The 14,205-nt window shown below is 40.9% G+C and overlaps 1 protein-coding gene across 2 annotated transcripts in view; it reads left to right on the top strand.

The window, feature by feature from the left end:
* LOC127427261 (protein kinase C epsilon type-like) overlaps positions 1-14,205 on the top strand; it is a 114,140-nt gene that overhangs the window by 33,312 nt on the left and 66,623 nt on the right. For both annotated transcript variants that reach the window (XM_051674748.1, XM_051674747.1), the window contains exon 2: positions 6,215-6,278. In XM_051674748.1, coding sequence (XP_051530708.1) covers positions 6,215-6,278 — 64 coding nt within the window. The remainder of the gene's footprint in view (positions 1-6,214; positions 6,279-14,205) is intronic.

Below are 14,205 nucleotides of genomic sequence, written 5' to 3'. Positions count from 1 at the left end.
GTTAGGCAGAAAATAGAGACTGACAGCCTCGGTCACTCTAATTTTCATAGCATGGAAAAAGATGCTGGTGGAGACTGGTGTTTGGAGCTTGGAGCAACATAACATGCTTGGTTAGTAAATAATGATTGTATTTTTGTTGTTGGGTGTTCTATCCATTTAAATTTCCAAATGGTCCAGTCTCTAATTGTCTTATTCAGTGCTTGTACTTACTGTTTTATTTAATTACTTATTGTTTTATTTATTTTACAAATTGTTATATTTTATATTAATTTTATGTTTTTATCTATTCAGCATTTTTTGTATGGTCTTATTGTGGTGTGCTGTGTACTGCAGCTTTGCGGAGTCTAAGGAAAACCTTAACATTACTTAAACCATTTCAGGAGTCAATTTGTTGTATGACTATGAAATGAAACAGGAAATTCATTCCTTTTAAAGTAAGAAATATTAAACCCTAATAATACTAAATTGTAAAATATTAAATGTTATATCCTAAATTGTCAAAATTGTCTCTTAAAGACTGCTGCTTTGTCAAGTATGATCTGGATTGTGGTCCGTTAATTGGTGACCTCTGCTAAAGAGTGTCCCATTTGTCATTTAATGATTCAGAAGGGCATGAGCACCCTGTTTGCGACTGCAAAGCACACTTTTGTGAAGCCTGCACATGTGCATAATCTGCATATGTTGTGTTGGATGCTGATCCCCAGCATGTTTTCCCCACCAGGCATTATAACTAGGTTAATCAGTAATCAGACTTTCTTGGTCATCTGAAAAGCCATGCTGGTTGACAAATTTCACCAGCTAAGTTTTGCTGGTAAACACTCTGGATATACAGGTCCACAGGTTGGTCTGCATCAAACTAGCACTAACCAGCATAACCCAGCCTGGACCATGCTGGTCTTTTCAGCTAGGTACTTAACAGTCCAAATGAAGCAATATGTCACCTAAGTGTAGTGTGGCAGATCTCTGCCTTCCCTAAGGAGGAGGAAGCGGGGGCCGGGTGAACGGTTCACAAAAGACTTTAATTAAACACAGACACAACATAATAAGTGCTTTTCAGCACAATAACGCTGGCACACACACACACACACACACACAGCTCCGTGTGATGCTCACACTGTTGACCTTCCCGGCTCAACGCAGAATGCACATATCTGCGAGCTGTGTGCAACTCTCTCTCAAACTGGCGTCTCTGGCTTCTCTTTATCCCTCTCCCAGCTGATTGGGATAATTCAGTGGCAGGCCTCCATCCTCATGGCCCGGCCACGCCCTCCTCCTCGTCACATACCCCCGTTGCCAGATTCAGGCCGGGGAGCTATCCGGCCTGACTTACTCCCCCCCCCCCCCCCCCCCCCATTTATGGAGGGGAGATGTTGCCCTTCTGGCCGTTCCGCTGCCGGATGGTCTTCCCCGCCTACTGGGAACATGAGCAGGATGAGGGGAGGGAGAGGGGAGAGAGAAAGAGAGAGTGGGGGAGACCGAGAGAGAGAAAAGGAAAAAAAAAACATGCTGGTCCCCGACCATACCGCCAGTCGATCCTCAGCCAGCTGCACAGCGGTTCTCAGCGACGCCGGGCGATGGCACTGGACCCCTCAGCCGTCCCTCTTGGCCACCGGTTGATACACTGCTCCAGTGCCACCGAATCGATCACTCCCTCGGTGTTGTAATCCTCCGTAAGTGGCGAAGGCTCTCTGATGGCACATCTGTCTCCAGCTCCTGGGTTTCGGCACCAGTGTAGCAGATCTATGACTTCCCTAAAAAGGAGGAAGCGGGGCCGGTTGAACGGTTTACAAAAGACTAATTAAACACAGACACAACATAATAAGTGCTTTTCAGCACAATAACGCCGGCACACACACACACACACAGCTCCATGTGACGCTCACACTGTGTGCAACTCTCTCTCTCTCTCTCTCAAACTGGCATCTCTGGCTCCTACTTTTCCCTCTCCCGGCTGATTGGGATAATTCAGCGCCAGGCGTCCATTCACACGGCCCGGCCACGCCCTCCTCCTCATCACATGTAGATTCAAAGTGGACTGACTGCAAAGGCTGAGGGCATCCTATGGGACCTTTGCTTCTGTGATCATATTTGTCTATATTCAGTGTTTTTTAGTAAGTAGTAGGAAAATGATGGGCTTGACTGTTTGAAGCAGAGCTGGGCCATAGATGGGGTATTATACCTCTGTATAGTGTGTGTATATGTGCTCTAAATCGTTGTCTACAGCCTGTCCTGGAGCCTGCACGTTGACAGCAGCTTTGGAATGTCTCTGAAGTCAACGGCTGGACACACTCACAAATTCATTACACTGCCAGCAAAACACCGGTACTGTCTTGCTAACATTGTAGCAAAGCATGATACTGGTTTCCTGGAGAGTGTTATTAGGGAGAACAGAACACACATCTCTCCATCCTCGCATGTTCACACATACAAGCGTAGTGGCCTTTCCTTCCTCTGTTAAATTTAGTGGCCGTTGCACCTCAGTGACAATCACACTCAAGGAGGCTGCTCTTGAATGGAATCTTGTGGCATCACAGGAAGAGAGGGGGTGGGAGGAGGGGCCACGTGGCAGAATAACAGACATGTCATCACCCTGTTAGCATTTCAAATGACTTCATCAAGTGCTCACATACTCTGAGAGAGACTTCATACAGTCATTTAAAGAAATAGTTCACCCAAAAATGAAAAATAAAGGTCTTCATTTACTAAACCCTACATTTTTACGAGTAAATGATGCAAGAATTTTCATTTGGGGGTGAACAATCCCTTTAAATCAATATTTAAAGCTCTGAGAAAGTAATATTATACTGTAATTTCATGAGATGAGAGCAGATGTGTTTGTATGTGGTCAAAGATGACAAAGATTTTTATAAGAGTGTGACAGGTTAAATTTTGATAAGTGCAGCAAAAATTGATGACTTCGTCAGAAATGGAGGGAATAAATCTGTTTGTTCCCTCCCAGCTGAGAAAGCAGGTTAAAGTCAGGGTAATATGACAGAATGGCAACCCCCACAGCACGAACTGTGCCTGAAATCCTGGCAAACAAAATCTCCTCTGCAGCTGAGGTCATCATATGAGCTTGTGCTGTTCCTCATGTCCTAATTCCTGTATTCAGGAAGAGCCCAAGAGTGGGAGTGCTGATCTGGCATCAGATCCACCGTGTCCCTGCTGATCTAGATCACTGTGAATGGAAAAATAAAACAGGCCACCTATTTCGAGACACTTTATGAATGCAACTCAATATCTCTCTCCGACACCTCCATCCACCTCCACATATACACTGCAGGGACCATGTTTCCCTCCCTATCTCTGCATAATAAGATTAAGCAGTGGTTTCCTGACATTGTGGATCTTATGCCTCTCTCAGCAGCTTCTCTCCCCCCACGCAGAGCTGATGGCAAGTGGGCGGTGAATCTCGGCTAGGCGCCGGGCCTGCGTGGGGTCTGCGTGGGTCGCTTGGGGATGTGCTGCAGTAGAATTAAAAAAAACATTTTTTTATAAGGATTTATAAAACCGAAGCCGTTTACCCGCCAGTAAGCGAGCACAATCACCGAGGGAATCTATTACTAAGATCATGAACTTTGACATCAACTGATAAAAGAAAAGTGAGGTGAATAAAGGCCTTAGCACACTCATGGTGAAGTGCTTCTTCATACTTCGCTCAGTGCCAAAAAGAGGTTCGAAACAGCTGAGCAATGACATACTGTTTGCAAATATTCAGACAACCGCCATGCTGCTGGGGAAAGCATTTAGGGGTACATTTACTGTAAACATGAGGACACTCAAGACTACATGGAGAACATCAACTAAAATGACATTAAAATCTTTTATCAGTGCCTTCATGCCTAATTACATTTGAAGTCAGAAGTTTACATACACTTAGGTTGAAGTCATTAAAACAAATTTTTTAACCATTCCACAGATTTAATATTAGCAAACTATAGTTTTGACAAGTCATTTAGGACATCTACTTTGTATATGACATGAATAATTTTTCCAACATTTGTTAACAGATAAATTGTTTTATTTTTAATTGACAGTATCACAATTCCAGTGGGTCAGAAGTTTATATACACTAAATTAACTGTGTTAACTGTCCTTTAAGCAGCTTGGAAAATTCCAGAAAATGATGTCAATCCTTTAGACAATTAGCTTCTGATAGGAGGTGTATTAAATTGGAGGTGTACCTGTGGATGTATTTTAAGACCTACCTTCAAACTCAGTGCCTCTTTGCTTGACATCATGGGAAAATCAAAATAAATCAGCCAAGACCTCAGAAAAAAATGTGTGGACCTCCACAAGTCTGGTTCATCCTTGGGAGCAATATCCAAATGCCTGAAGGTACCACATTCATCTGTACAAACTATAGTACACAAGTATAAACACCATGGGACCACACAGTCATCATACCGCTCAGGAAGGAGACACATTCTGTCTCCTAGAGATGAACATAGTTTGGTGCGAAAAGTGCAAATCAATCCCAGAGCAACAGCAAAGCACCTTGTGAAGATGCTGGAGGAAACAGGTAGACAAGTATCTATATCCACAGTAAAATAAGTCCTTATATCAACATAAATCAGCAAGGAAGAAGCCACTACTTCAGAATCACCATAAAAAAGCTAGACTACAGTTTGCAACTGTACATGGGGGCAAAGATCTTAGATCTTTTTTTGGAGAAATCACTTCTGGTCGGATGAAACAAAAATGGAACTTTTTGGCTGTAATGACCATCGTTATGTTTGGATGAAAAAAGGTGAGGCTTGCAAGCCGAAGAACACCATCCCTACTGTGAAGCATGGGGGTGGCAGCATCATGTTTTGGGGGTGCTTTGCTGCAGGAGGGACTAGTGCACTTCACAAAATGGATGGCATCATGAGGAAGAAAAAATTATGTGGATATATTGAAGCAACATCTCAAGACATCAGCCATGAAGTTAAAGCTTGGTCACAAATTGGTCTTCCAAATGGACATTGACCCCAAGCATACCTCCAAAGTTGTGGCAAAATGGCTTAAGGACACAAAGTCAAGGTATTGGAGTGGCCATCACAAAGCCCTGACCTCAGTCCGACAGAACATTTGTGGGCAGAACTGAAAAAGCGTTTGCAAGCAAGGAGGCCTAAAAACCAGGCTCAGTTACACCAGTTCTGTCTGGAGGAATGGGCCAAAATTCCAGCAACTATTGTGAGAAGCTTGTGGAAGGCTACCCAAAATATTTGACCCAAGTTAAGCAATTTAAAGGCAATGCTACCAAATACTAGCAAATTGTATGTAAACTTTTGACACACTGGGAATGTGATGAAAGAAATAAAAGCTGAAATAAATAATTCTCTCTACTATTATTCTTACATTTCACATTCTTAATGTAGTGATCCTAACTGACCTAAGACAGGGAATGTTTTCTACAAAAAACTTAGTTTAAATGTATTTGGCTAAGGTATATGTAAACTTCTGACTTCAACTGTATATGAGTAGAATTCAGTAAAAGAAGCTGTATTAACTACTCAATGATTATTTAAAGTAATAAATATGCAGTAGATAATGTGTAATTTGTAATGTTTACCTTCTGCATTCATGGTGCTAATGTGCTAACACGCTATATGCGGCCATATACACCGGTTACACTCTGTAATTGTAATTTATGATGACACTGATACTACTGCAAATATGGGTGTATAAAAGAGTGTTAATGTGCTGAATACAGACTGAATATACAGACAGAAATCAGAATTATGATATATATATATATATATATATATATATATATATATCTTACTTTGGACATGAATGGCTTTTGGCTGCAGATGGTACATGAATGAAGCAGCATATAAAAAAATGACTTGAATGGGTTAGATATTACTTGATTCCTTTTGTTGACTAATTAAACAAAAAAAATTGCATGACATGTTCTTGGAAAATGTCTCTACCCGAATGATCGTTCAGATGTAGGTACATTTGCACCAGCTCGCTAATAACTCTGTACACCGGTGTTTTCATGTTAACTGATCTTAACTGACTGAACGGGAATTAGCTGTCTGCCTCAAAGTAGGTGGAGCTCCAGGTCACACCTACTGTACTGATGACGTGGACCAATGGCAGTAAGAAAGTGTTATATGTCAGTTAATAATGGGTTCTGTGTTTTGGGATGAGTTTGTTCTGTCTCCCTTTTGTGCTAAAATGTTTTTCTCTGATGATTTGTTTCTTTGTTTCCTCTCTACAGATCGACCTGGAGCCGGAGGGCAAAGTGTATGTTGTCATTAACCTTTCGGGATCCTCAAGTGAAGGTGAGACTCTTGAGTTCACAGCAAATAAACACAAGAGAAACAAGATGAAATACAGTACTTACACAATAGGAGCATCACTACTACCAAATGTTGTTGTTGAACATTTAATTTAAAAACATGCAGCCTGGTGTCATAAAATGTACGTAAACATGACAACATATTTGCAATTCAGAATGTATAACACGTTTGGCTGCAGGTTTCCAGTGAAATGTCCAGCTGGGGGGCGCCAAAAGCAAGTAAAATGGTGTCGTATTCAGACGTGGTTTTAAGGTGAATTTTAGATAATTTTTTAAAAACATACCTCCCTTACCTAAAACATTTGCCTGAACCTAACCATTAGTGTTTTAAAATGCAAAACCAAATGAAAAAGCACATTTTCTTAAGCAACCACCTAATTTCGTGACACTTCTATGACTATGTTGTGTCACGTATCAGTATGAGTTCATGGCTGTACATGAACCGCGGTCCTCCGACTCTTAAGTCCAATGCTCTATCAGGTGAGCTACCGCGCAAGCTGTTTACATTGGAATAAGTGTATACAGTATATGCAGATGGGTCTGTGATACAAGCATTAAAATGTATTGTTTTTCAAAAGATGTTTTTGAGTAAAAGGGTGTGGATATCATAAAATAACAGGGTCTGAGTAATAAGAGAGAAAAATAAGTATTTATAAAGTCATAATTAGCCATTAAAGTCATGATTTGAGTGAATGTGAATAAAACACAGTTGTTGTAGGACCTCTAGTGTTCATTTCACCTGGAAACTGCAAGGAATTGTACCTGGAAACATGGATAACAAGTTTAAAATTTAAAATTTAAACAGTCACCTTTTTACTATAAGACCAGCTGTGGCTGTGGGGATTTGCTCCCATTCAGACACAGGAACATCAGTGAGGTTATCCATTGATGTTGGGCGATGAGGTCTGGCTCATCGCAGTCTGCATTTCAGTTCATCCCAAAGGTGTTGAATAGGGGTTCAGGTCTTGGTTTAGTGCAGGCCAATCAAGTTCTTCCACACCAAACGCAGTACAACATGTGTTTATAGACCTTGTTGTGTGCACAGAGGCATTGTAATGTTGGATCACAAAAATGCCCCTTCCCAAACAGTTGCACCAAAGTTGGAAGCACACAATCCTCTAGAATATCATTGTATGCTGAAGCATTAAAATTAGTCTTCACTGGTATTATTGAAATAGTCAAACCCATTCATTAGGAAGGGGTGTCCACACATTTGGTCATATACAGTATAGTATAAATGCACTTAGTTTGGAGCAGTCGTTTGATGCTAGCAGAGCTGTCTGCAGTGGTGATAGATTCATGAAATCCTCTTGGTTTTTTGATGCATCACAAGTGGATATAGAGAAAGGCCCTTGGACCATTTCCTGAACCAGTATACTTTTGTGTGAGAGGAAGTGTGTTTGGCAGAGAAAGCAACAGTGTCCATTAGGGAAATCCTACTTTTTAAGGCTCGTGTGTGCTGGGGCTGAAGCTGTTCTTTCCTGGGTGTGTGTCAAGCATATGTTGAGATCAACCCACTCGTTGTGGAGACCCGAGGCTGGTGCAGGGAATTACCTTCTGCAGTCAAGCTAAAGTAATTAATGCAGTATCTAAGAAGAATTGTTGAACTGTGATTTAGAAATAGTTATGTTTAATTCTACTATCTAAGGTTATACAGGGCCTGACTGGCTGCACTGATTGAGATGATTGTGACAGAAAATCTTAATTGAATAACAATCAAATAACTCGATCCAAATTCAATGGAGTGGCCGTCACTGCTTTTTAAAGGGATACAGTAGTTCAAGTCAGTTCAAGTCAAATTTATTTGTATAGTGCTTTTCACAACAGGTGTTGTTTCAAAGCAGCTGTACATGAAATTATGGTATAACAGAAAATGAATGAATATAATTAGTACAATATTAGTTATTTATGTTTAGAACTATTAGTGGTTAAAATGAGTAAACGTAAGTGTTGTGGGTCAATGGTTAAACAAAGTGATTTTTATGAACTATACATTTTTGTGTTAATGTCCTTGAAGTCAGATGCATTGTCCTTTGATTTCCCACAACACTGAACACTCATCAAACTGCTGAAAAGACCAGCTTAGACCAGCATGTATTTAAGTGGTGGTCTAGGCTGCTGGTTAGTGCTGGTTTCATAACACCTTGCCAAGTTTCCCCCCAAACAATGATCCCAAATGTCATTGGTTCTAGTGTAAGCGTTGTTTAAAATGTCTTCTTTTAGTGTTTTGTGTTGAAAAGACATGAGGGTGAGCAAAAGATAAATGTGAACTATTCAACAATAAAAGTTAACTATTCCTTTTAAAGCTTGAATCATTCTATTTGTATATCAAATATTTTGTGCTTTAATACTATGGGAATCGTTAGGAATTTATTGATTCCGGATCCGATTCCTCTTAACGATTCTAGTTCCTTAACAGTTCCATTAGTTGTTTTATTTTTAACTTTTGAGGAAGAAATGTTTGGAAATAGGAAATGCAATTTATGTAGGATTTACTGTCCTCAGCAACCTGTTACCAAATGTTTAGATTACTTCAGGTTTTAAAACAACAGATTCTTGCAAAAGGTGTTCACACAGGCTTATTAAGATATTTTATTAATTCATCAGTTTTAATAAAATACTACTAATTACTTTAAAGGGTTAGTTCACGCAAAAATGGAAATTCTCACATCATTTACTCACCCTTATGCCATCCCAGATGTGTATGACTTTCTTTCATCTGCTGAACTCAAATTAAGATTTTTAGAAGAATTTCTCAGATCTTTTGGTCCATACAATGCAAGTGAATGGGTGCCAACATTTTGAAGCTCCAAAAATCACACAAGTCAGCATAAAAGTAATCCATATGACTCCAGTGGTTAAATTAATATCTTCAGAAGCGATATGGTAGGTGTGGGTGAGAAACAGATCACTTTCACATTCTTCTTCTTGTGTTTTTGGTAATTCACATTCTTCATGCATATCGCCCCCTACTGAGCAGGGAGAAGAATTTCAAGCATAAACTGACTTAAATATTGAACTGTTTTTCACTTACACCTATCATATCATATGGATTACTTTTATGATGCCTTTATGTGCTTTTTGAAGTGTCAAACTTTTGGCACCCATTCACTTGCACTGAACAGACCTACAGAGCTGAGCTATTTTTCTAAAAATCTGTTCTGCTGAAGAAAGAAATTCTTACACATCTGGGATGGCATGAGGGTGAATAAATAATGAGAGAATTACAATTTTTGGGTGAACTATCCCTTTAACTTTAACGACACATTGTCATGTGAACAATCAGTTAGTAATTACTCTGATTTAAGTCTCATAAGCCTTAAAAGCATAACACAGTAACAATTCTTGGTTCACTTAGTTTCAGACATGAGGAAATCATTGACTTGCGGTTCAGTAAGATTTATATTCACCAAAGAACCAGCCGATAAGAGTCATTTGCTTGTGAGGTAGTGCTGTGTGTTTGCAGTGCAGATTACAAGGAACCAACTCATAAGAGTCATTGGTTCTGAAATCAGGGTACACTGGTCCCGCTTTAGATTAAAAAAGAATGGGCTCTTAAGAGTCATTTGTTTTGGAATCGGGCTACTCTGGTCACGGTATATGTTATATGCTGTAGATTTAAAAGAACAGGCTAATACGAGTCATTCGTCTGGTAATCGGTCTACACTGGTCGCGCTGTATGTTGCTACTACTGATATAGTAAATAGGGCTGCAACTAATGATTATTTTGATAATCGACTAATCTAACGATTATTAGAACAATTATTCGACTTTTCAGGCGATTATTGCAACGATTAATCATTAGCTCTATACCGACTATTCAGCTTGTGCCCCGATATAAAAGGTTGTATGAAACGTTCTTGCTAACAATAAAGAGGACAAAATCATCTTTTAAAAATACCTCTAAATGACATTCACTGAATTAAAGGGAAAAAATACTTTTTATTATGTTTAATTCAGTAAAAATTTCACTACAAAAAAATCCTATTGTTATCAAGTGTATTTGTCTTTTTTTCCATTTAAAATTGTCTAAAAATCCTTAAAACAAGATACATTTACTTGAGAAGCAACATATAAGATATTTAGACTTGCTTTAAGAGAATGTATCTTAAATATAAGTGTATTTTATATACAAGTGTATATTTTCACTTTGTTATACTTCTGTGAGTGCAGTAAAGACAAAATACACTTATATTCAAGATCTATTCTCTAAAAGCAAGTCTGAACATCTTATATGCTGCTTCTCAGGTGAATGCATCTTTTTTTAAAAGGATTTTTAGATATTTTAAAATATTTGTATTTTTAATATTATATTCAACATTCTCAGATAAAAATAAATAAAATTCTTCTGCAGTATAGCTGCTAAAGTAAATGTATGTTGTTTTAAAGGAGTTTTAGATATATGTATTGGAAAACAAGCCAAAACAAAAACAAATACAATTTTTTTTTTTTTTTGCAGTGTATAATGGGGTGAAGACTATCCTCTCTCACCTTTTTGTGCCCTTCAATCCATCTTTAACTCACAGAAAAACAAACTCTCTCTTATTAATAAAGCTGCGTTTTGCCAATTTTCTTCACGATAAGAAATGCACAGTGACATATATTATGATTCAATAAGTTGCCATCGCGTTATAATCTAGCTGCATAAAGCGTGCGCACTCGGGGGATGAGCTTCCCCGCAACAGAGTGTACCTCAGCCGGGTGCAGTTTCAATCTCTCCCCCTTAGATCGGGACACTTCACGCAACTCATAGAAGAGGTGCTGACCGCACAGAGAAATGCTAGTTTCAGAGTTTGTAGTTATTTGCATGACCTGCTTCCTTCGTATTTGAACTTTAATAAAGCTTTAACGCATTAAATATAACTGCATTTAAGATGTAACGCCGGGGTGTTTCCTTTAAAGATGCTCGACACATGGGGACCTGGGTAGCTCAGTGGCAAAATACGCTGGCTACCACCCCTGGAGTTCACTAGCTCGCTTGTTCAAATCCCAGGGCGTGCTGAGTGACTCCAGCCAGGTCTCCTAAGCAACCAAATTGGCCCAGTTGCTAGGGAGGGTAGAGTCACATGGGGTAAACTCCTTGTGGTCACTATAATGTGGTTCGCTCTCGGTGGGGCGCGTGGTGAGTTGAGCGTGGTTGCCACGGTGGATGGCGTGAAGCCTCCACATGCGCTATGTCTCCGTGGCAATGCGCTCAACAAGCCACGTGATAAGATGCACAGGTTGACGGTCTCAGACATGGAGGCAACTGGGATTCGTCCTCTGCCACCCAGACTGAGGCGAATCACTATGCGACCACAAGGACTTAAAAGCACAGTGGAAATTGGGCATTCCAAATTGGGAGAAAAAGGGGAAAACCCCCCCCCCCAAAAAAAGACGCTCGACACAAGCTGAGCGTCAGCTCCAGCTCTGCTTATTCCACAACAAGAGTGCTTCTGTGTTTACTTATTTTGTATTTTTGCATTATAATTTCCTCATTCTTTGCAGTCTACATCACCTGAAGCTCTTTGGAAAGTTTAGAGTGCGTCTGGACTGTGAGATGTGTTTTTTCTTCCTCTCCTCAGTCAGGCACGAGCTGCAGTGCTGCTCTTGTGTGCAATCATTAGAGTTTCATATGATTTTATGTTACCTTAAGATCAAATGACTATTCGACAATGAAAATTTTTGTCAACAATTATTTATTGTCGATGTTGTCGATAACGTCAACTAATCGTTTCAGCCCTAATAGTAAACACTATCAGAGTGCATGTTGAGAACCATTAATGGAACCAAAAATCATGTAAATCATGAAAATTATTTGGTTCGGTTATTTTTTTTAAATGGAACCGATTCAAAATAAGAAGTTCTCGGTTCCCAACTCTGTTCAATAGATTAGGCTAATTAACCAGTGAGCTTGAAAATAATACACACTCAATTACAACAGACAACAAAACACATGAAAGCTCGATGTGTCTAAGTAATAGTTTTGTTGTCTGGATGTTGTGTTAATCACAGGTCTCTGTTCAGAGGTGTCAGTACACTGAGGATGAGCTTGGCTGGAGACCACTTAATTTCAGTGTCGCTGTGCAAACAGTCAGTTACTTCTAATGTGCGACTTTGCACTGGGCATAAATGAGATCTCAGCATCCCTCCGTCGCCCTGCTTTCACTGTGTTTATATCCAGCGGCCTATGACTGTATATCCACACACCTATTGATCTCTGGTTGATCTTTCTTATTGATCCAAAACACTGGGATTATTTGAAATGGGCATGAGAAGACCAACAACACCCTGACCTCACAGGAAAAATAGATCAGGCAAGTTAAATATACACTATATTGCCAAAAGTATTCGCTCACCCATCCAAATAATTGAATTCAGGTGTTCCAATCACTTCCATGGCCACAGGTGTATAAAATGAAGCACCTAGGCATGCAGACTGCTTCTACAAACATTTGTGAAAGAATGGGCCGCTCTCAGGAGCTCAGTGAATTCCAGCATGGTACTGTGATAGGATGCCACCTGTGCAACAAGTCCAGTCGTGAAATTTCCTCGCTACTAAATATTCCACAGTCAACTGTCAGTGGTATTATAACAAAGTGGAAGTGATTGGGAATGACAGCAACTCAGCCACGAAGTGGTAGGCCACGTAAAATGACAGAGCGGGGTCAGCGGATGCTGAGGCACATAGTGCACAGAGGTCGCCAGCTTTCTGCAGAGTCAATTGCTACAGACCTCCAAAGTTCATGTGGCCTTCAGATTAGCTCAAGAACAGTGCATAGAGAGCTTCATGGAATGGGTTTCCATGGCCGAGCAGCTGCATCCAAGCCATACATCACCAAGTGCAATGCAAAGCGTCGGATGCAGTGGTGTAAAGCACGCCGCCACTGGACTCTAGAGCAGTGGAGACGCGTTCTCTGGAGTGATGAATCATGCTTCTCCATCTGGCAATCTGATGGACGAGTCTGGGTTTGGCAGTTGCCAGGAGAACGGTACTTGTCTGACTGCATTGTGCCAACTGTGAAGTTTGGTGGAGGGGGGATTATTGTGTGGGGTTGTTTTTCAGGAGCTGGGCTTGGCCCCTTAGTTCCAGTGAAAGGAAATCTGAATGCTTCAGCATACCAAGAGATTTTGGACAATTCCATGCTCCCAACTTTGTGGGAACAGTTTGGGGATGGCCCCTTCCTGTTCCAACATGACTGCACACCAGTGCACAAAGCAAGGTCCATAAAGACATGGATGAGCGAGTTTGGTGTGGAAGAACTTGACTGGCCTGCACAGAGTCCTGACCTCAACCCGATAGAGCACCTTTGGGATGAATTAGAGCGAAGACTGCGAGCCAGGCCTTCTCGTCCAACATCAGTGTCTAACCTCACAAATGCACTTCTGGAAGAATGGTCAAAAATTCCCATAAACACACTCCTAAACCTTGTGGAAAGCCTTCCCAGAAGAGTTGAAGCTGTTATAGCTGCAAAGGGTGGGCCGACGTCATATTAAACCCTATGGATTAAGAATGGGATGTCACTTAAGTTCATATGCATCTAAAGGCAGATGAGCGAATACTTTTGGCAATATAGTGTATTTGTGACGAGGAGGAGGGCGTGGCCGGGCCGTGAGGGTGCACGGCCAGCACTGAGTCACCTAATCAGCCGGGAGGGGGATAAGGACAAGCTGGGGGTGCCAGTTTGAGAGAGAGAGAGAGAGAGAGAGACACGCGGCCGCTGTGTGTGTGTGGCTATGTGTTTTATGTTATGTTTCAGTTTCTTTATGCCATTAAAGTTATGTTGACTGTTCTGCCGGTTCCCGCCTCCTCCTTGCCCATCCTTACCCGTTACACTTACCCATCGCTGCCGGCCGCCAGGAGTCAGAGGACTCACTCCCGTCCATCAGGGGATGAGCGGCTGTCATCCGCCAGAGGTCAGAGGAGTGGC

The sequence above is a fragment of the Myxocyprinus asiaticus genome, chromosome 36 (genome assembly GCF_019703515.2).
Source record: "Myxocyprinus asiaticus isolate MX2 ecotype Aquarium Trade chromosome 36, UBuf_Myxa_2, whole genome shotgun sequence".
Taxonomy (NCBI): Eukaryota; Metazoa; Chordata; class Actinopteri; order Cypriniformes; family Catostomidae; genus Myxocyprinus; species Myxocyprinus asiaticus.
Note: the sequence above shows the minus strand (reverse complement) of the source record. Positions and strands in the feature narration are given on the sequence as shown.